A 24,733-nucleotide genomic window follows, 5' to 3' on the forward strand; every position below is an offset into this window, starting at 1 on the left:
TGATATCCAGTTCCATTTCAGTTAGAAACAGTCGTATATCCCCCCTCTCACTATGTCCAGGCGGTTTCTTTTGTTGTCCAGAAGCATTGTGACGTCACTGAACGCACGCTCTACTAAGTAGCCTATGAGCTGGGAAATGCAATTAAAAAAAATTTTACCCGATCCCACACGTGAGGTATTTCACTTTAATTTCGCATTACAGCCAAAATGGGCATACGAGATACGGAATTTTGGTTTAAGTTCAAAATCGTTTTACAAGGTTATAAGTTCCTCTGCAAGAATCCATTGCTCAGAAGTATCAATGAATGGGTCGATTATCCAGTTAGGAATCTCCAATTGTATTACATCCTGAAACCAAACTTTCATGTCTTCATGCAATTCCTGAATATGCTAGCTGTATGTCTCAACATCAACATTAGAAATACCTTTGTCGCTGATAGCAAGTTGTTGCTAGCTGGAGAATTCGCGTCTAGCTAAATTTCGCCCATACAACGCAAGCTTATTTTTGAATCCACACTGTGCTGATTTTACCTTGATTAGATTTACCTCGTTGCACGGGGGCGCTGGCGCCCACTTTGGGAACCACTGCCCTAAACACAAGCTGTATAGGTTTAGCTGCATATTGACAGTTATACATGTGGTACTGCTCAAATAAAGTTATTATGGCAAGAAAGAATAGTATTCATTATGATAAGATGGCATCCTTGATTACAATCCCCAAAAGTGTTTCAAACAGAAGATTAGCCGCCAATGGTGCAACTAAAAATAACCAAAGAGGGTTGGCAATAAACTACGAAATACTACTTGAAAATGTATGTTTTGTAAAAAGGTAGAGGCCAGTGTTACACTCCTTTATCTATGGGAATATTTTTGGGCAACAGCATATTTTGGAGATTTCAGTGATTGTCATTTGTCAAGTTTTGCATTGTCTGTTTTTAATTTGATTCAATTCCATAATGACCTTCGAGCACTGTTTATCGTATGCATTGAATTTGGTTTATAGGTTGTTGTGAGGTCAATTTTGACAGTTTAGTGTGCTTTGCAGCTTGAAATTTTGGAGAAGTTTTTAGAAACCTATTGTTTTAAAAACAATTGTGAATTTTTTGGTTTGTTTTTCTGCATGTGACAGTCACTTCTATTCTTTACTTAGTAGTAAATTTTGAAGATCGAATAAAATTTCTTTATGAAAAGTTTGGTGTGATCACAAAAACGGTATAAAAGTGGTTCCAAGAAGCAGTGCACATTTGACACAATCACCGTTGGACGGGACATTGGTCATAATTCTCACTTAAATTCACAGATAATCGCCGCCAATTTTATCAGCTTTAGATATACAAATAAATAATCAAGTGGGTATATCATTCATAATAATCATTCTCACAGGAGTTTGTGCGTAAGAAATCCAATGCTTTTTACATCCATTCAACCACACTATAGAGATAAGCTCACTGGACACAGTCTCGCCTTCTTATCGGCAACATGTTTTATCAGGTTATTAATTTTAGCAATTTTAAACAATAACATGTTTTGTGATGGCCGTCCGAAATTTGTTGTGGTATATTTCATGCTGGCAAATTTTGTCAATTTGGCAATCGAATATGCTTCATCAGCCATTTTACTTTTGACCATGTCCTTTGCATAAAACTATAGAAGTGGATACTATGGCATTAAGCAATGAATCAGAATGGCAAACCTGTCCATTCAGATGGCCAAAAAGGAGTTCTACCGATGCCGATGTTAACATTGAAACACTGATGTATTGGATACTTAAATGTTAATAATACTGTTTTTTGTTTAATGGCAAACTTTGTGTTGAAGTCACCTTTGAAGTTTATAAAGAATGCTGTTGGATTGCAGTTTAAATGAAAGAAGTCCTTCACTTCCCTAAGCATTTTTTATGCGCATATAAATTTAAATAGGGTTTACAACTCTGGATTCTTAACATTGATTTTTTAAATTTCTGAACCTGTTCTGTTAGAAAATGCATTGTAAATAGACATGGTGCCATAGCCATTACTAATATTTCTGAATCATTTTCAATACGTTTTAATAATTTTATTGCACTTCCTGCCTTTTTACTCTACTTTTTGCCATCCCATTAGTTTGATATTCACATTTACAATATACAGTGGGACCTCGTTAATCCGGACCCCGAACAACCGGAATCCCCGCTATCCGACACAAAACTGCCGGGAACGGATTTCTTCCTATGCATTTTACCCCTTTAATCCGGAAACCCCGCTGTCCGACTCCGACACAAAAGTTTTGGAACAAATGTGCTAAATCAATAGCAATAAAATCCGATAAACCGGATTATTAACAGTTAAGCGAAAATGATTCACGATTGTCCTAATGCACTATGTACACTGGGTAGTTAGTTGACGAAACAATAGCCGATTATCTACGCATAATAACGTTGCGGTCTTTATTGATTCAAAGGTACAGTACTGTACAGCATTGCGCTTTGTAAAAAATTTTAGCCGCACAGCTTTTTAGTCATACTATGAAATACTGTACAGTATTTTAGAAACGAAAAAATAAATTGTTCATCAACAGTAACAAACAACACTTCCGCGGTCGCAAAAAAATACGTACAGTACATCGGTTGAGTGCGGCAATCTATTGAAGACATACTGCTGCAACTCAATCGTGCTATCAGCTTTTGATATCGCATTGCGCAAAGATTGGAAACAGGTCAAAGAAAGTTCAAGACTGCTGGTCCCGACGGAATGCTTCGCCATGCAAGAGCGGTTGTCAAACCGATTTGCGGCCGAATGTTCGTCACTTAGTGAGCATTCGTCTTTAATACGGTGGTTCTGGGGTTCGACACTGGGTCGGATCATACAAAAAATATAATTTTATTTTAGTTGCTGTCCAGCCAGAAACTTGGTACTTAGAATTGGAGTAAGGTGCATACTGCGTTTTGAACACGGTACTGCATTTGCAAGATTGATTGATTTTTTACTTTCCGATAATCCGGATACCGACAATTTTTGACGAAACGAAGTGGTCCGGATTAACGAGGTCTCACTGTACATGTAGTGAAATTAAAATTGTAGATAAAACTTATGTCATTCGGAAGATAATGACCATAATACTGAAAAGAAATCCAAAGATTGTGTGATGAGAAGTTGAACTTTGAATCATTTCCAAGAATAACCAAGGTTCCTAATACGCACATTTGAATGTGGGAAAATACATAGAAATTTCCCAAAATAAATTTAGTTTTGTGACATTTTTCAAAATGTGGTAATACAGTATTAATATGTTATTTGACCTTAAAACAATCGGAGAAGTTTGTACTTTGAAACATTTTGGGTGATGTCATTCAATGATGACCTTTGATAATAAACACTTTCAAAACAGAATTTTTGACATATTTGACCGTGTAAAATAAACAAACAAAAAGATTTGTTTGGTATATTGTCTAGTCAGTTTAAATGTTCATACATTGATATAAAAATAATGACTTAGCACTTTGAAAATATTTACTGATGCAGGAAGTAAGATAACGTTCCCACAAGAGAATGTTGCCTGTTAAAGGATTGATATTGTATATCTATTGTTCAAAATTTGATCTTAATTACTGTCATAGGCATTGATCATTGGTGCTGGTCCGTGTGGTCTGAGAACTGCTATTGATCTGGCATGTCTTGGTGTCAAGACTGTAGTATTGGAGAAAAGAGATGCTTTTTCACGAAATAACATCTTGCATTTATGGCCATTTATTATCTCAGATCTTAAGGTATGTTGTGGAGTATCAATACTGTATTCAACAGATAGTTACTTCAATAATTTGTTATGTGTGGTATTTATCTAGTAAATTTAAGAAAAAACACAAACCTTTTCAAAATGCGCCACTGTATATCAGTTGTATGATATATCCTTTGATTTCCTTACAAACATACTTCCTGAAGTTGAATAATTAATCAAAGAAAAGAAGAAACATTGTTCCACTTGCAAAATATTGTGAAACACACCATCCAAAGTTTCTTTGATGCAATATATGACAGAAAATGTCTTAGTGATACAAAACTAAGCTTTTGACAGCCAAACAAAACACAATACCTGTCGATTTTCAGTTCAGAGTAGACATCTAGATTACAGTAAATTTTTTTCCATAATTTGCTAAACTTATTTCTCCATATCTAAAGTTAACTAATATTTTCACAAAACCTGAAAACCAGTGTTTCCTAACTGGGATGCCACAAAATTGGCGAAAGGTGCTTAGACATTTTAGACCAAACAAAGGATTTGCAGCATAAGCTTTTAATCACAAACAATTTTGTTTAGATTTCTAAAGGAGCTTTAAACTTTATGAAACTCAACTAGGTTGCTTGAGCAGAGCAACCAAACCGTCCTTTAAAGAGCATTGCTCACGCTCTCCCTTCTTAATAAAAAATAGCGTCTTTTGCTCTTATATAAAAATGAAGTTTTGTTGCTCTTGCTAGCAAATGAAAAGATGTTTTCACTTTGGCACGTTTTTATAAACAAGTCGCATTCTTATTTTGCAAATTTGCATTGTACAACTTGTATTGTAGATCTAATTGTGGATTAATAAATGTTATAAAATTTCATGGAGTGAGATGTTAAAATAGTTTTTTTTTTCCATCACACCTACCGCAAATGATTAATATAGAAGCAAAGTATTAGAACCTTAGAACCTCAACTGTGAAGCATCTTACCAGCGCTATTAAAAGGTTTGATGATCGTTGTAACTAAGTAAAAAAACTTCAGAGTTATTAATCTAACAATTTTTATCTATTTTATTTGTTCGCAGCAAAGTTTGTGCAACAAAGAGCGATGAGCGGATAACCTAAAGAATGCATGGTTGTGATTCCTTTAATTTAAAAAAGGGAGCGAGCTTGTGCCCAGCTCAGAGCATTATGGCATCATGATTGAAAAATTATTCATTCATGGGGTTGGCGAGTTTAGTAGTAGCAAATGTATTGGCATTAAGTAAAGCAGCTAATAAATTTTCCTTGTGTGACTGGAACTTTAACGTAAAATATAAATTGGCACTCTGAAGGTTAACTTTATTTTTGATTTTTCTACACAAGCTTTCGCAAACATAAGCTTGCTTCTTGAGGTGCATTATGAAATAGCAAAAAATGTTTCAAAATCGCTAGGTAAAGATATTTGGAACTTTACCATTTTAAATAACAGATTAGGCAGGTGAACCTTATTAGAAAATTTAAACATGCAATGTCAAGATCACTATTAGAGAGAGATGTTATTACAATTCTAAGTTATACTTTATCATGTTCTAGGTCTGCTTGCGAAATTTAACATAAATTTAGCTTTTAGAGATAAACTTCTAATTTAACTTGGATGTGTGAAATGTTTTTCGTTGTTAGGCCACTTGAAAACATTAGAACAACAAAAAGGGCTAGTCAGTGGTGTATTTTGGATTGCTTTGAGGAGGATGAAAAATGTTTTAATAATTGTGTCTCAAATCTCATGTATGCCGATCTTGCCCAAAATGGGCAAAGCACAAAAAATTTGTGTTTTTGCACTTAAAAACGCCTCGAAATAAAACATGTTCTGATAATTATAGATAGTATCTAGCAATTTATAGTTTTAAGATGTCATATAAAATGGTTTTGTAACATCGTATACAAAAATTTTGAAATTCTGTATTATCAGCTTACGTGCTTACTTACGCTAAAATATGTGTATTGTATTTTACTAAGATGCGTAGACTTTACATTTGTGGAATGTATCACAAATGAAATTATTTGATTACACTAGATTCTTTAAACCAATGTGTTTGGTTGGTTGCATTCAATTCTGTTTAGAAGTGAGGTTTATTTAAGTTCTAACCAAAAAACTGAAAAATTCCATCATTTTCATATATATATTGCTCTGTGGCCCTAGGATCTTCGTACCCCTTGATGTTCAATCTTGTACCCCCAGTTGGGAACCCCTGGTCTAAGGCAACCAGTCCTTTTGCAATTCAGCTCACCTTAAAATATTCAATTTGTTTTTAATCCATAAAGTTTTTGTTTAAAGTTTGTGGAATTATTATGACCAAAGGATGTTGTAGAAAAAATCAGGAATCAATCATGTGACCACAATTACTGGAAAATTCCCAATGTTTTCTCGATTTTTGTTTTAGTGTACCTCTTATTTTGGTCTGATTATTATTAGTTGATGTTTTGAAATTTTAACGAATGGGATAATTACAAAATACTATACATGTGTGTTTGAACAACTGTTTTCAGATTATTCACTTGACTCATTCTGTGGGAAATCTTTATTAAATTTAAAAAAATTGGACTTTTCTTATTATAATATTTCTTTTTTAGAGTTATACTTATAATACATAGCAATTTCATCTTTCGCTTTCTAACTTTGTGAACAGAAAACAACGTTCCTTTCAAAAATGCAAATTGGGTCGGGTTGACTATCGGTCACATGTTAACAAGATTTTGAGCGAAATAGTTTAAGCGCTTAAACTTTGCATAAAATCAAACTATAATATAATTCTATAATGCCATTATTATTGTTGCTATAATGCCATTAATAATTATTAGTCAATAGTGTTTTGTGTTTCTTCAAATATTGTTCGATAAACGATTTTTACTTTTATGTCAATACATGTAAAGACCTGCCACAAACATGAAACATAGTTTGTACTTGTAGAGCCTCATTAAGTTTAGCAATCCATGTTTCAATTTGGACATTTCCAGTGCTGATCCAGCATCTTTTTTATTGTTTTCTTTTAATAGTTTGAGTGGTTTGGAACAAGGTGGTGCTGAAATATGCATCCTTCATTGGAGAATGATTTTTGCTTGTCTGGAATGATTTTCCTTGTGATGATGTCTATGTAACAGTCAGAGTTCATTGTTCTCTTCAAAGGAGGCGGGGGTCCAACACCTTCATTCAAGTAAACCTTTCCCTAAGCATCTTTTTTGGGTGTGTATAGCAGATTGATTGATATGATGATGATTCATTCACTGTACTCTTCATCTACTTTGCGTAATTCGCACAAGAAATTATGTCTCATTGGAAAAGTAACCTTTTTGAATTCCTCAGATGTGCAGGCTTTTATTTTTTTGTTTTAACGTAGTCTTTTGAAGCGAACACTCCAAATATTTGACAGCTGAACTTCATTATTTTGGTCAAACGCTGATTTTAAGGTGGCATGTAACTGACTAGAAAAAATAATGTAATGTAAAATGATCACAGTACACCTGAAAAAGCAAGTTTATGCTTGCTAAAGCTTGTGTCGAAAAATATAAAGTTAACCTTGAGTGCCAAATTATATCCTGTTTCTTATTTTACTTTAAAATTTGGTTAACAAGGCTCAAACAACATGTAACTGACTGTAATTTTGAAACTCGTACGAAATCAACCTATACATTGCAAGTTAAAACGCTTTCATTTCTTGGAATCTTCACCTGTACTTATGCATATTTCGTGAAATGAATCTATTGTTGTCAATGCTTTTCAAGGTATTGCGGCTTGTTTGTCACAATTATCACTGACTGCCAGCTTCATCATATTTAGGCCAAGATCACAATTTGTCCCCTAAAAATCTTGTAATTTTTTGAAAAACCTGACCAAAATATGTACAGGTCAAGTCATATACAACTGATATATACAGGCCATTACAACAACATATTAACCATAGCTTGTTTTCTCATTTTGAAATGAAGGCATTAGGTGCTAAGAAGTTTTATGGGCGATTTTGTGCTGGTGCTATAGATCACATATCAATACGGCAGTTACAGCTTATCCTTTTGAAGATTGCTCTCATCTTAGGGGTCGATATTGTTCTAAATGTTGCTTTTGAAGATGTTATTCCGCCAGGATCAAAGCTGGCCAATGACAACAAGTCTGAAGGTATGATTTTGAATTAAACTGTATATATGCAAACCAAATGATAACGATGATTTTTTGTCACACTATTGTGTCTGATGTATGTTTGATTTATTTAGTTAGTGCAGTAACAAACCAGATAGTCTTTTTACTGATGTGGTGGGGAGAGGCAAAATTTTTACAGGTTTTAATTATTTTAAAATTAAATATTATTTATTTAAAATAAAATTTAAAATTAATATTAAAATTCTTACAATTATTTAAAAAAATTTTATTGATGAGTTGTTTATAATGGCACAAATCTTGTGGTAACTCACAAATAAAAGCAATTTTGTATTGCCAAATGCTGGATATGAAAGCATCATTTTTTAAATTTATTTCTGTCTCATGTTGGTTTGCATCATGTCATCTTCAGTCCTCACCATGTGATGTAAGATTATAATATAACAAGTCTGCCAAAATGCTTTACTACTTCATATATTGTACTCTGAATATGCTAGTTTAATTGACCCAAACCTGTGGTGGTAACCTAAATGCGCTTTTTGATGCACTATTATGATATTCTCCTTTTAATGACCTAAACATTTGAGATCGATTTAGCGTAGGTGATACAAGGTTGTTTCTTACTTACTTATAGTGTGGTGTGAATGATTGCTGATAAAATGGCGATGATTGCACACTGGACTCCGAACATGCCTAGCAACAATACTAGCCTTCAGCCTGACATAGTACAGGTTTTTGTGAAAGCTGTTGTGATAATCAATTAACTAATTGACCTCTGACAATCGTGATTTCATATTTGGAGAGGTGGGGCATCTTTATTTCCTTTGGGAATCGACGCAAACATTCTGTAGCCAGAAAATATTATCATGCCACATTGGAATTGCGTGGACACTATGTCTACTGTCCATCAGTTGTTTTTGGGTTGGCAGTCAATCCTTGCAAATTATGTGATAACTGGTATACTTATAATAAGCTTGCTTAATAGCTATGTTTGCTTAATAGCCAAAGATGTTTGTGTGTATATCTATGTCAACATTAGATATGCCTTTTTCATTGGTATCAAGTTTGTGCAAGCTTGAAAATTGGAAAAGTTCTTGGCTAGCTAAATTTCGGTGACACCGCATATACTTGCTTATGCCGATTTTACCGTTGCTCAGGCATCGATCGAATTGAATCGAAGGTATCATTACATCCTTGTAGTGAATAGATACATGTGCTGCAGACCATGACATGTTACTGTGACAAGCTAAATAATTCAGAATAAAACTAATTTCAATATCTTATAATATGCGCTGTAAGTAACATACTTGAGGTATTCTTTTCTAACCGTTTGCTGGCCACCTGAACGTGCGTTTTCTGTTTGGGTTGTCATTGGTCAATTTTCGATTAAAAATTGAAGCTCATGTTCTGAATACACGCTTATTCGAACAATTGTGCAATGAGACTGATGAAACCTTCAAACACTTAATACTCCACACAGAACTACAATTGTTTGCCAAGACAAACTGCCTTGCATTTACTAATTGATACTGTGGTGGAATTTCTTCAAAGTTGTGACCCTGACCTTGCGACAAAAATTGTGGTTGTGAGAAATGTGATCGCCTACTTGTCAGACGTATTTGCTAAATTTAATGAATTGAATTTATCCCTTCAGGGTAAGAAAGTTAATCTAGTGAAGGGTGCATTTGCGTACGTTATTCAGGGGCCAGGTATTTCTCCAACTTCTTGCAACTATTCCATGTAGCTTTTGTCGATTACGAATATTACAATATTTCTAACATGGCAAAACATACCTTCAATTATAAATATATATCGATATTCAAAAACGAATAAGTGAAGCAGCATTGCCCACAAGAATTACAACATTTGTCACAGAGCTTCTACAGTTATCATCTTTCTGCTTTGTATTTTTTTCTGAAGTAAAAAATGACTAAAAGTCATACATAGCTAGCAAACAAACATAGCTAGAAAATTTACAGACCTAATGACAACCTGACTTATTTCGCTTAGTGCAAAATCATGTGTTCTACTAATTCATTCTGAGGTTACTATCTAAATTCAAAGCTATGTGTAATATGTTAACTATAACATTCTGTAACTCATAGGCTGGACTGCATTGGTAAATCCACATAACCATTCTGTCTCAAATTATTCATTTGATGTTCTTGTGGGAGCTGATGGAAAAAGAAATACGTTAAAAGGTAAGGAAGGATGATTTTTAATTGTTAGTTAACTGATACATTTTCTAAAGTATTTACAATTGTGGTGTGATAACATTTAAGGTTTTAAGATAATTTTCATTTGTATTATATTGCCGTATATTGTTCATTATTTCACAATGATTGCATTATATGACATGTTGTCTGAGATGTTGAATTCTGTCTGAAGGGTTTACTCGCAAAGAGTTTCGCGGAAAACTTGCAATTGGTTTAACTGTAAACTTCATTAACCACCACACTTCAGCTGAGGCTAAGGTTGAGGAAATAAGTGGAGTGGCTTATATTTTCAACCAGGACTTTTTCAAGGTTTGTACGTTATATACTTTTGCATGTACAATAGGTTTAACTTTCTGCCAATAAGTTGCACTTAGCACTCTTGCTGCCGCATTTAACAGTTGTTGTACAACAGCATTCAGAGGCATGGATCTGCCAAGTAAGTACTGCAGAATTCAAATTCTTGCTAAGGTTTTTCACAAACCATAAATTTTTGAATATTGTTGCACGCCATTTTATGCACAAGAGTAAACTCGATAATTTCTGCTTTAGTTTTTTATAATGTTTGCAATAGACAACTACCTTTAATTTAGTTCATTTGCTTTAATATTCAATTTTGCAAATTATACAACAACACTGGGCTGGCCAAATATAGTCTGAACAACAGTCACTTAATTTAAAATGAAAACAGTAAGAGAAAAGTTTTGGAGTTTTTGGTTCAAAACATATAATTGTAGTGAAATAAAAATTACCCAAAGACATTAAGCCAATACTCTGAGCATGGAATCAGTATGGAAGAGGCAGTTTTTCTTTCATTTCATTCTGCAAATATTCCATCCCATTCCATACTTTCAATGTTCCGTATTCCGTAGTAATGTTTCTGTTCCATCTTCAATTTAACACCACATTATGCCATGGTTTTAGGTATTGCTATGTGCTTTCTTTTCACTATTATTATTTTTGCTGTAGGAACTGCACAGAGTCATGGGGATTGATCTTGAAAATATTGTTTATTATAAAGGAGACACTCACTACTTTGTTATGACCACTAAAAAGCAGAGCTTGCTATCAAAAAAGGTTTTGCGTAAAGTAAGTTTGTTTTGTATTATTTTTGTTACATTACAATGTATTAATTCAAAGTAAATGAAACATGTAGTTTTTTATTTATTCTTTTACACGACCACTAACAATTATCATGTGGTATGTTTTTGTAATCCAGAGTGCTTAATTTTGAGTTATCAAACTCTGTGACTTGTACACAGTTTATGGTCAATGACTACTGCAAGGCTCCCTAAATTCCGGCTCCCACAAAGTTTTTGCGGTTCGGGACCATTCTTGTAATTAATATTAATGGAATTGAATTTGATTGTGTGAAACAGCTGGAGGTTAGTTCATTTAGGTTTCCCAGCTTGAACTGTCAACAAAGAAGGAAGTTTGACAAGCCAAGGTTTATCATGAATCAATCAGACCAAGTATGATTTGCCTCACAGCCCGCAGGTGGTTTGGCAGAACGTTTTTCTAGCTGTGCTACAATTTAGCTGTAACTTGTGTCCAAATTTCTTTATGGTTTGGTTTTTGAACTATTTCACTTCCTGTATTTCTCTTTTTGCTCTTGCTCTGTCAGCCTCCTAACTCTTAAAGAGGCTCAATATCAAGAAACTTGGGACAGAATCAGTCAATACTAACAATTCTCATGTTCGAGTCGCTAGGCATAGAGTATTTTAAACAACGTCACTGGCCGGTCAGATCTCTCCCAATGTCGTCGCTGTAACATTCCCTCTTATACACACCAGAAAGAATAACACTATTTGACAATGTCAACTAGCAACATGACTGTAGGGTTTTCAACATAGCATATAAATAAACACATGGTGGCGCTAACACAAACATTGTACAGACACATTTCCTTCCATGTCAAATGTATAATTCCCTATTAACTAAATATTAAATAAACATTAAAGAACACAGTTCACTGCATATAAAACAGAATCATTAAAATTTTTATAACCAAGTCATATTCAAAAAACACATTGCACAAAATCATCATAACGTCCCGGTTTCTTGAGGTCGTTACGAGGTCGTAGATTAATAGAGGGTTTACTAACTTGAGGACTTGAAATTTCAACATTGGTTTAAGTTTTCGGTGTTTGCACATTATCACAATCGATTGCATCACTATCAGCATTTAATTTCTTTACATGCAACACATTATTTTTATACTGCACTCTAGCATTATCAACTACAACACTGTTTCCATGTTTTTCTACCACAACAAAAGGTTCTCTATGGAATGTAGTAGATAATTTATCGTGCACATTTTGTTTAAGTAACAAAGTGTCACTAGGTCTAACTTCACTATGTGTAGCAGACCGTTTTAAGTCTGCATAGTCCTTCCTTTTTGCTTAAATTTTGCATCATGGTCACGAGCAAATTGCGAATGATCAAAACACAATAAATCAAACTCAGATAACTTTATATGTATTTTACGTGTAAACAACAATTCAGGTGGACTAATTCCAGTAGTACTATGAGCAGTAGAGCGATACATCAACAATTAAGTATTGATCTCCTTTTTCCAGTACTTACCCTCGGCCTGGGAAATCATCAGGTGTTTAAGTAAAGATCTATTCTGACATTGAATTTCCCATTTGCTTGGGGCCATATTGGTGTGACTTTACCGTGTTGAATGCCCTGCTCATTAAGATAACTTTTAAATTGACCATTTATAAATTGAACGCCATTGTCAGATGTAATAGACAGAGGTAAACCATGGGTAGTAAACATTCATTCAAAACTAGCAATTATTTTTGCCGACGTAATTGATTTCATAACATCCACTTCAAAATGACGACTTATAGTAATCAACAACAAAATTACAATCTCCCAAAGGTAATGGGCCCATTAAATCAGCTTCTAAGTATTGTCAAGGTTTATGATGGTAATTTAGTACTACTTATTGGTTCAGGACTAGCTGGTTTTGAAACAAGTTGGCAACCATAAAATGATTTACAGAACTGTTCACTTTCTTTATCAATTCCATGCCACCATACCTTCTCTCTTAGTCGACCTTTCATAATGACTATGCCTGGGTGTACTTCATATGCAAGTTCCAGCACACATTTACGCTAACTTTTCGGCACAACAATTCTTTTTCCATGTGGAATGGCATGTCCAATATTTGTCAGCTCATTCCGAACAGGTAGGTACAGTTTGCACTCCTCCCTGGTCCAATCATTCCCAAGAACCGCTTCAGTCAGCGACGGCATTTCTGGTTCAGCTCCTGAGGCTTGTCCAATCTCCGTTGTTCTCAATGCGATAGGAGGTGATTCGTCGGCAAGAAACTTAAGATATCCCGTTGATCTCTCGCCCCCCCCCCCCCCCCCCTTGCTACTATTGTCCACATCTAGCAATGGACACAGTGCATCAGCAATATTCTTCACACTGGGTATGATGTACGTGGTTCTATTCTCGCACTGGGTTTAGAACATGGAGAGAATAAAAAATTCAAGCGGTTTATGGTCCGTTACCAATTGAATCTTCCAACCGAATAGGTAAGTTTGGTAACTTATGATACAATATTGTCTCTGTTGCTTTCGTATGAGCACCCCAGCGAGGCCAAAGGGGCTGGCATCTGTCATTACTTGTGGTTTACAATTTTTGTCAAGTTATGCCAAGATCTTTGCATTACACAATTTATTTTTAACCTCATTAAATGATTTGTTTTGTGCATCTCTCCACACAAATCTAGCTCCTTTTTGGATTAACCTCTGTGATGGTTCTGCTATGGTGACTAAATTTAAATCGTCCATTGTAATTAACAACACCCAAGAAGCTCCTCACCTCGCTTGCATTCTTTGGTTGTCCCCTATCAGCCACAGCCTTTACTTTGATGTTCTCTGGTCCGATTTCTCGGGATGACAGCACATGTCCCATAAAGGTAGTTTTAGACATGTTGAACTGGCACTTCTATCATTTCAGGGTAAGTCCACTTTCTTGTACTAGGGCCAGAACCGCTTTCAGTCTTTCACCATGTTCCTCTTTACATCTTCCGTACACAAATGATGTCATCCAGGATGTTTTGCACTTTGCATATTCTGCATCCTGCAGAGTCTTTTGCATGATACGTTTCGGGTGCACAACTCCACCAAACATTAGCCTTTTATAATAAAATAATTCTTCATGAGTAACAAATGTTGTTATTTATCAAGACTGAGGTTTTAATTCGATCTGGTGATAAGCCCATTTGAAATCCAGTTTACTAAACATTTGACTTGGGTTCATGTCCTGCAAGACTTCATCAATAATTGGTATTGGATGTCTTTCCTGTTATACAGCTTTGTTACCTTGCAGCATATCCACACGAAGGCGAATGTCCTCATTTGATTTTGGCACGAAAATTACTGATGAAACCCAAGGTGTATATGAAGGGCTTCCAGTTCCTTCAGCTTCTTGGATAAACGGTCACGAATGTGGTAAGGGACATCATCAGGGACATAAGGGAAATCAGAAGAGGCACGACAATTGTCTATAGACTAAAGACAAACAGTTGTTGTTGGAAACAATAAAGTTGTTTCCCTCCTTTTTTATTTTGTTACAACTTCTGGTCTCAGTAGGAAGGATATGATTTATCAGGAAGCTTCATGCTGAGTTGTATGAAATTATTATCTATCTCGACTCACAAGAGACCTGCTGACCCGTAGTAACAGACTTTATACCCTTATCACAAATAAAATCAAAAAACTTGCAACTGTGGCAATAACATAACAAAAGAAAACGGTAAAAGAAAATGCTTTCATTGCTTTAATTTCATTTATTCAAAAAGATCATTTCATTTTATGAAAATGATTATAACAGCTAGCAAGAACCAGTGGGAAATAAAAAATGCAAGTAACCTTGGATGCCCACAAATGAACCAAGGTGGAAGCAAGTACAGAAATTAAAAATGAATCAGCGTAGGTGTGAATGATATGAGATTGGTTGGGTGTTGCGAGCGAAGGCAGAAAAAGTATGCCCGCGCAGGGCTTTAGTCCCCACCCAACATCACACTTCCACTTTGATAAATTTTTATTGTTTTATTTTGGTGACCCCATATAAGTGCTGTTTTAGATTTTTTGCATATTATGTTTTGATTATATTTGCATAACAATGTAACGACTATTGATCAGCAAAAACTTTCATGTTTGAAGATTACTTTTTATATTATAGCGCATGATTTTGATCAACAAATAGCAAAGCCTAAAGATTTGAAAATGTAATAAACATTTAGTAATCCATATGCAGTAACTGTTATTATAAGTTTTAACAGTTAAGATTAAAAGGGAAAATATTTTGTTGCAGGATGAGTGTGACAACCGCAGATAACCATTTTTTATTTTTTGCAAATGTAATACGTGGCAGTACGCGCATTGGTTTTCGAGATCAGTAAATTTAATTAGTTGCATGATGACATGGAGTAACAGCCCATTACCATAAGAGACGGTATGATATTAGTAATGCCGTCATTATTATTTTCAAATCAGTGTGTATAACTGCAATAATGGTATAGCTGCAAGCGATAATATTATGTTGGAATTGAAATCAAGGGAATGGAACACATTTTGAGGAATACAAATTGAATAACTTCAGAGTAGTAGGAAACTATTTAAACATTGCAATTTGAATGTGGTCAATGGTTAATCATTTCGAATGTTATGTGTCTAAATCAGGAATGTCCAACCTTTTATTATAGTGGGCCGCATTGTCACTTGAAATAATTCAATGGGCCGCAGAACCTATTAAATTTCAAGAAAAATGGGTACATAAAGTACATAATTTTGGAGTGAAAATGACTAGCGGGCCGCACAAAAATCTCAGGCGGGCCGCAGGTTGGTCATCCCTGGTCTAAATAGACAGTATGTTTCACTTTGCCAAGGAATGTGTCCACCTGTTAAGAAGTCATTGTCAGAGTTCAGGCAGTTCGTTATTGTTATGGCATTAAGATATTGGTCACATGCATAATTAAAAAAATGAATAATTGGTTATACCATTTTACTGGTGAAATAAGATATATCCTAATATGGATATAAATTATATTTGTAGTACAATCCCATAGAATAATACGATCAGTATGTTATATCAACATACTATGATAATTTTGCAGGATTGTGATGAAATTGAAAATCTTCTTAGTGTATCAAACGTGGATGAAGAAATGTTAGCTAAATATGCCAAGGAAGCTGCAGACTTCTCTACCCTACATCAACTTCCTAACTTGGAATTTGCTATAAACCAATATGGTGAACCAGATATTGGCTTGTTTGACTTCACTTGCATGTAAGTTCAATGCTAATGAGTTGCATGGTCATGTGCATGTAAGCTTTAAGAATTTTGTTTGCTTTATTCATTTTGTTTGCTTGTATAAACTTTGGTGTGTAATTGTGTTTATAGGAATAGTGCTTTGTTTTGACACATAGTGATAATGAGATAACATTGTATCAAAAGGCAAATAGTGAAATTTTCATCCTGAATGTCTAGTAAAAACAGATTTAATAAAAGTAAACAGATCTTTATTAATTTGCAGATAATGGTGGTCAAAATGCAGTTAGACACACCCTGCAAAAATTTGTACATGTATAATAGTTTGAAATTTTAGTGCATAATATTTGGAATGGCTTGTAATTCTGAGTACAAACAACCTGGCTGAAACTTTAGTAAACATAGTTATGGACAACGTTTTCTTTATCAAGGTATTTTTCTATCTTTACAAATCAGCTGGCCAAGTTGCTTTTCTTTATGGTTTCCTAAGCGTACACTCATCACACAAGGGTGATTTCAAAAATTTGATGTACTTGCCAGCATCGTTCACTGGCGCTGACTATTCATTAAAGAAAATCTTGAATTTTGTGTTCACCATCCTACTTAACAACGATTGCACTTCCATACCGTGGTGTTTGTTAAACCTTTAACTTCCATGACGTGGTGTCTAAATTATCTTATTCTTGAATTCTCATATGAATTATTATGTGACACCTTTTCTCAGATGCTAAGGCAATATCTGTATATACATACATATTACAAACTGTATGTGTATGACTATACACTGCATACAATATTTTCTTCAGCATTGAGATAGGAATGTGTACATTACCATTATAAAACCACATGTACTGTATTTTAACCGATAAGATATAAAGACTTTTTGACCACACTTTAGGTCTGGTGTATATGTCCTTCTCTATCAATTATACAAAACATTGCTATTTTTAAACTAAAAAAAAAGCAACTGTTGTATATTCAGTACCTTCTAATTGCTGTACACGTCTACTATTTTCTTTGTGCTGGTTTTTCATGTTTTCAACAGCCATCAGTTAAGCTTCACCACGACAGTCTGTTTTTCATCAGAATCAGTTTTCTGCTCCTAAAATAGTGATAAACACAAAGAAATTTGTTACTTTGCTTTATCAATATCAAGTTTAGTATGTTGTGACTTAAAAAGTATTGATAAAGGTGAGGCTTAATAACATTTAGAATGGTTTGGTAAAATCTGGGCATGTGTGTTAACAGTAATGGGGGTTAAAACTTTAAATTGTTTCGATGCCAAACATTTAACTTCAGTATAGCATAATATATGATTTTACATACAGTAAAAATTAATGGTTGTCACACCAACATAGCATACTATTTGGTGTTTTATTCTTCGATGGTCAGACACCTGCATGTTGATGCAAATGAAAAATACAACACTGCTGGTTTTCCACAAGTCGATAAAAGTACCAATATATTCATGGTTTTAATATAAACCGAAATCAAAACTTCAGCAGAACTTCCTGATAAATTTATATTGCATCTAATGTTTTGGATTTGGGTTGAAGTGATCAGTGTTGCTGAGACTGCTAACTGAAATGCGATTCTTGCTAATGCACACCAAATTCTATTCAGTTTAGTTGAAACTTTTCAGTTCTGTATGAAAAAAATCTTGCATATCCCGGGTTGTAACTTTCTAAATAAGTTGACTAATAATTGTATTGGATAGTTTCGTTGTTTGAGCCATCTTTTATTGTTAGATAGGGATTATATTTATTTTAATATATTTTAAAGCTGATTTTAAGAATTAAACTGTTTTATTTTTAAAAATATTGCTGTTGAGAATAAATTTGGCATTGAAATCTGATGAGTTCTTTTTAGTACTTTTCGATCACTAAGAAATATTGTGTATAAAGACAACTGATAAGTTACTGGAAAGATATTACTTTTTGTAACCTGTTTTGAAGTCGCAAAAGGTAATTTTCATAATAACTTACATTTTTTCTAATTAATGTGACATCTTTAATTGCAGGTATGCTGCTGAAAATGCTGCTTTGTTTCGAGATGTTGATGGATGCAAGCTTCTTACTTGTTTGGTTGGAGACAGTTTGCTTGAGGTTCGTGTTGGGAGTTTGTTATGATTAGAAATAGTCATTAAATTTTAAAAGTGGTCTTACTTTATGTAAAAAAGTGGTCATATTTAATAAAGTTTGATTAAATACAAATAGGTTAAACTTTCATCATTGAAACTATGGTATTTACAACCCTTACCAAAATTGGATCAATTATAACACGATGACTTGATTTTGTGGTATATTTTTCTATTTTATTCTGAGATAAATGGGCATGAAAGGTTTTTTTTCAATCCAAAGAATGAAAAGCTGGGCTGGAAGGGCCGGCCAACAACCACCCCAACAATTACCAAAAGGATAAAAATTGCTTACAATATTGAGTGCAGTAAATTAAAGACTGATAGCCACTTGGAGTGGTAATAATTCCAAGGGCTTAGTTAAAACACTGAGTATATTGCACAATGAAGTTTATTACACCATAGCAGAGTTGTAATAACTCGTAAAAGTTAAAGATATGACTCAAGTACTTCTGGAAAAACTTTATTTGAATCAATATTCAATAATACACAACTTTACTTGAGCCAGTTCTTGTTGATTAAATTTAGGTCTAAAAGAAAAAAAATCTTTCTTGGTTTCATCCGAACACATTTGTTTAAGTGCAGTTTTTCGTTTAAAACTAAACATTCTTAAACTGCAATTCAAAACAACAAATAGTTTCTGCTGAAAGAAGTGGTATTTTTGCTTTTTGTATGAGTTGGTTCATGTGTTTTTCAGATATTAATTTACTTGCCTTGACTTGATTCTACCTTGCCTGGAATTTCTTGACTTAATTTTCTGATTTTTTGCTGCGTGTTTTTTGGGTTACTTTCAAATATTTTTAATAATTTGTATGTCATTACAATTCTGAAACCTTTTAATTCTATCATTTCACAAATTTGTTTAAATAATTTAATTTTGCATTTTGTGTCAAATAAGGAAGTTTAATACACAGCTATAAACAATGGCTGTAGGGTATCGCTATTTGAAATTTTGATCAAGTCAAATAAAAAAATGTTGACACCAGTTTAGTTTTCAAATCTTGTGCCAAAACAATTAATATTTTTTACTTTTTTGTATCATTTTTTCATTGGAAGCACTTAAGGCTGTGCCCGATTTAGGTTTGCTATTTTTCTTTTTACACGCAGAAGCAAAAATGTCCTAGCAAGTTGTATTCAAAATAGCTAGTGGTTTAGGCTGCAGGAAAAGTAGCCCAAAGATGTACAAAACTACACATCATGCACTACTGCAACATAATCTTAACGGTTCTTTTTAAGATAGGCTAAGGCAGTGTACATAAAGAAAACTGTCTAGAAGCTGTGTTCAAATTGATTGGGCAAGGGTATTCCGAATTGGGTTAGCCATGCAAGAAAATCATGAAACATTTTAAAAATCACCATGATTAACTGCGAATTATGCCATAGCCTGAACTAAAGGATACCGTTATGTTAGCCACGCTCTTATTTGAAAATGACATAGCCGTTGACAATAAACCTATATGTACATTTTTAATGTTATAGCATAAATTGTTCTTTGTGATTGCTGATGTTCTTAAATTTTGCTGTCATTCATGATTTCATTCCTCAAGCTCAACATGAAATTTTGTTGAAGATCTAGCAACAAATTTTACTCAGTACTTTTAATGCGTTTATTTGCAAATGGATAAAAAATGATAGGTTTTAAAGTGCCTAATTAAGCTTCCACTAGCAAAACTTAGGAGCAGCCAGTTGCAATAGATCATTGGTTTTCAAGTAAATTGATTAGCAGTTTTTGAGTTTAGGATGAAAATAATATTTTTGACCACTAAGTCTCTTTATGGTAAGGAGCAATTCAACATTTCAAGATTCACTTGTAGTGTTAGGACAATTTTTTAATTACACCATGTTTTCAGGGTTAGGCTGTTTACTTAACCACATAAGAATGAGCTACAACTTCTACTTTTTCAGATAATAATTATTGACCTCGTAACTTTGTTCAAAAATAACAATTGTTTACATTCAACTAAAAATGCCGACTCTGGCAAAGACGGTAATGAACATTTAAATTCTCCAATTCATTAGTAACGTTTATGCTTTCAAATATAAAAACCTTAATGATCCTGGATTTGCTTTCAAAAGCTATCAGCAAGTACCACTGCAAGATTTTATTTTACGTGCATGGTTTAAAAAGATAAGTTAACCAGTGGTAAGTGTGTGTGATGTTTTCTCTTTCCTCATTTTATTCCTAATAGACGTTTGTGATGTAGTAATGTTGTTTTCTTGTTCCATGTCATTTTCGTTTGATAAGAAGCAAAGGTTATTTATTATTGAGCAACTGACGTAGCTCACACACTAGGTAACTTAAAACAAAGGGTCATTGTTGGCATGTTACAAAGAAATATAGTTGGTGTATCACCATAAATGTTGAATTTAGTAATAAAGTTCATCGTAAATATTTTAGTAATTATGTGGTTATGACTTAAGACTGTCTTGGTATGTTCACGAAAAAATTGCTAACTTTCTACTGTAACATATGGACAATCGATAAAGTCAAAATCCTAAGTGGCTAGTCTTTTGCCTAACAGTTCCTTTTTTGTCTGGAGCAAGCAGCAGCCTCACATTGACTTCATATGAAAATAGTATGAATATTATGGAAATGACTCGGCTTATTCAGTGCTAGAGTTTATTTCTGGCGATTAAGGGTGTTTCATGCGTTACGCATAGTCGTACATATGTGTGCATGCAACGATAGAGGTGATATCATATAATTAAATTTCCTTGCAAATCACCATTTTATCTTGTGATTGCATTGTCGTGCAGCGATGCAATCGCATTCATTTTGCTGCCACCTTAACTGCTAATTAGTAATACTCTCTACGTATAATTACTATGGAAGTATTAATAAAAATTATATGATTATTGTGATTTTTTGGCTTTGCTGTTGTGATTGTAGTAAACATTCTACTTACATTTGTGAACATTTTTTGATTTTTTTTCAGCCTTTCTGGCCAATGGGAACCGGATGTGCACGTGGGTTTTTGGCTGCATTTGACACTGTGTGGATGACAAAGCAATGGGCTTCTTGCAACTCTATAGGTGAAAATCTTTGATTTGCTTTTAGAAATATTATCTTAAAAAATATTTGCCATAATAGATATATTCATACTTTTATTTCTTTAGTGATATTCATTTTTTGTATTGTTGACAAGTTGCACTGTGTGATACTTACCTTAATTGAACTAAACCTGATCCTCATCTTTTGCTGTTATGCTATCTTTCAGTGGGAAAGAAGCTGTTTTGAATATTTGAACATTTCATTAAATCAAATATGCTTGCACAATGCACACGTATAAAGAAACATATACAATAAAGTTTTAAAAAATATAAAGAAAACAATTATAAAAAAAGATCCGAAATAGTAGATTGTTTTTAAGGTAAATTTTTAAAGAAGTCCGAAATGGTACATAATTCTAACAATATCCAGTTAGAATAAGCTTAAGCTAGAATATATGTCAGCATTCTTATGGTAATAGTTCTTTTTGGTTTTGCTATCACCTTTACAGTTGTTTAACTTGATCTGCATTTTGATATGTCTTTAACTTGTTTCAATTGTTTGAAATGGTTAGGGTCTTTGGGCCTAATTCAGGAGTTTTCAGGGGCTGCACCCCCACCTAGTTTGTCAAGTAAGCCTTCATAATTATTAACAATTTATTTGACATAGGTAACTCAGCCTAAAGTGAATAGTTTAGCAGTGATGCATTCCTTTATGTGATATCAAAACCGTTAATAATTAATTAATTTTAATTGAAGAATGGTCTGTCAGCCACGTAATTCCTTTGTAGCATTTTTAAAAATTTTAACTTGAGTATTTATTTATAGATGAATACTGGAGGTTAAGTCATAAAGTTATATGTCATATCAGCATTTTTAAGATGATACAGATTTAACTACCTGGAATAAGTTAAATGTTTAATGAATGATATCAAAACCTTCAGCAAAGCACTCAGAAATGAACAATTCCAGTCATGATTTCATAATTGACCATTTGAGACATCATAAAACAGGCTTCACTACGAGCATATTCCTGACCTATGCAACAAAATGGGAAGAGTTTAAGTTCACTTGTTATGTTTTGCTGATGTGTGCCGTGGTGTGCAAATTAAAAGTTGCAATTTGCTTACTAATAATTTATTTTGTCAAGTTTATTTGTGTCGGCTTGGTAGCCAAGTGGTTAGAACACTGGGCTCACAATAATGCAGGGTTACAATAATGTGTTTTACACTAACAGTAATACCTACCGTTTTAATGCCTTTAGGGAAGGCATTAGCTTTCATTACTTTTGCACAGTGGTCTTGATGAACAATTCCAAATTTGGGCAATGTAAAAAATATAATATAAAATGTAACATAGTATACAATATACTATAAGAAAATCAAAAAAAAACCTAAAACATTTGTGTCTATTGAAACTTGCAAAAAGCCTAGCTAGGTAACCGGGACTCAAGCGATAAGGAATCGTGATTGAGTTAAAGTCGTGCAAAGATTTTTTTCAGTTCGAGGATAAATATCACTGTCCATGCTGTTTTTTTTTGCCTTCTGAGCCATTCTACTTGTGACATTTCCACAAATGATGGTGTGGTGTTCGTTCTCCACAATACAAGCTTTACGTTGTGAGTACAGTATATCATTTGAGGCAATTAAATAGTGCTGCTTGGAAAGATACAAGCTCGGTAGTTGTTTTATATTCCTAGGAAACTAAACAGTTGGTAATGAAAGAATATATAAGCAAGTAGACATGATTTACAAGTTGAAAACTGATATTGTGTGGACTAAGGAATGGCTATGTATTATTATAAATAATAAAAATAAATAATAAGTTAATAACATAAGTTAACAGTGATCAGCCAAATAAGCAGGACAAGAACTCTATTTAAAATTGATCTCCAGTTATTCATTAAAACGTTTTTCACACATTCACATACAACTTGTTGTTTGATATTTTTGTTACAGTAGTGTTTTTTACCATATTTCTGGAAAGTTTTTTTTGTTAGTTATGTTGTAATTATATTTCCTAATTAATGACATTCTTTACAATACATAGCATCCAAATCAAACTCTGCTGAATTGGAGATTTTAGCTGAACGAGAGTCAGTTTACAGAATATTGCATCAAACAACACCACAAACTACTGCAAAGAATTTTAGTGATTACACCATCGGTAAGTAAATAAGTATTAAACACATATCGTTCTTGATTGTTTCACTTCAGTGACATGCGCAACATGATGTCAGTGTTGTAACGTGTAGCTTTGTATTTTATTAATATTTTACCTGAATGTGACTTCTGACTCTTATTATTTTCAATAGGTTTCCGATACATCTATACGTATACAGCTTAATAGGTTATGCCGTTATATGTAAATTATCCCTGAGGCTTATAATGCCTCCTGTGATAACTCGCCCTTAATGTGATTGGGGTTTCTGGGCAAGAGGTTTTATTCTACTGTTAGGTTGTAAGGGAGAAGGCCAGTGCTTTAGTTTTGATAGTTGCAATGTTGTCTTGTCAACTAGTTAATAATTTTGTTTTTATTACAAGTTTTAAGTGCAATGTTTGGCTATATTGACTTTACATTATTGGTAAGAGAAGAACAAGCAGATTTTGATGGTACCATTACAAATATAGAATTTTTTTAGAATTAGACTTTTAGAATTTTCATTAATCTGGAGCGCAGAATCTTATGCCAGTACTTTTGTAATATTTTTTTATAATAAATGTAGCTAATATTATATTGTGTTGCTGTGCACTGACTCTAAATATGGAGGTGCGATGGCGACTTACATTCAGTGCTACCATTATTGTTTTAATTTTGGTAGGCTATTATTTTTTCTTATGTGTTAGGTATTATAGTTATTAACCTTATTTTCTGTTTGTTGAAGGTTGCATTACAGTCGATTAAACTTTAATTAAAAACCATGCAAGATTTATCACAGCAATGCAATGATCAATAGCAGGGATAGAGCAGTAGTTGGTTTATCTTGCTTTGAGTTTTTCAGTTTTTAGCACAAGTTCATAGCATTAAACGATTTGGAACTACAGATAGTAGCAGGTCACTTAGTCAGTAGCAAAGCTAGAGATATATCAATGTTGTTATGCGTTACGCCATGGCAATTTACCTCATACCTGACAACACTAGTGTTGCAATTAAATGCACCAAATTTCATTGTGTGTTTTTATGGTGTTTTGAGAGATGGAAATAGTCTTTTAAATTTTTCCAACTGTCTCTTAAAATTTATACTTCTGGCAGACCCATGCTTGACATCTATGCA

At 33.7% G+C, this 24,733-nt stretch overlaps 1 protein-coding gene across 5 annotated transcripts in view; it reads left to right on the forward strand.

Moving 5' to 3' along the window:
* The window catches only part of LOC143458455 (protein-methionine sulfoxide oxidase mical3b-like), an 84,394-nt gene that overhangs the window by 11,854 nt on the left and 47,807 nt on the right, over window positions 1-24,733 (forward strand). For all 5 annotated transcript variants that reach the window (XR_013117674.1, XM_076955317.1, XM_076955316.1 and 2 more), the window contains 9 exons: window positions 3,596-3,745; window positions 7,662-7,848; window positions 9,933-10,028; window positions 10,216-10,352; window positions 11,010-11,129; window positions 16,180-16,352; window positions 18,355-18,439; window positions 21,408-21,504; window positions 23,509-23,625. Coding sequence is in view for 4 of the 5 variants with exons in the window: in XM_076955317.1 (XP_076811432.1) it covers window positions 3,596-3,745; window positions 7,662-7,848; window positions 9,933-10,028; window positions 10,216-10,352; window positions 11,010-11,129; window positions 16,180-16,352; window positions 18,355-18,439; window positions 21,408-21,504; window positions 23,509-23,625 (1,162 nt within the window). In the remaining variant the exon portion in view is untranslated. The remainder of the gene's footprint in view (window positions 1-3,595; window positions 3,746-7,661; window positions 7,849-9,932; window positions 10,029-10,215; window positions 10,353-11,009; window positions 11,130-16,179; window positions 16,353-18,354; window positions 18,440-21,407; window positions 21,505-23,508; window positions 23,626-24,733) is intronic.

Source organism: Clavelina lepadiformis, chromosome 1, assembly GCF_947623445.1.
Source record: "Clavelina lepadiformis chromosome 1, kaClaLepa1.1, whole genome shotgun sequence".
In the NCBI taxonomy this organism is placed as follows: Eukaryota; Metazoa; Chordata; class Ascidiacea; order Aplousobranchia; family Clavelinidae; genus Clavelina; species Clavelina lepadiformis.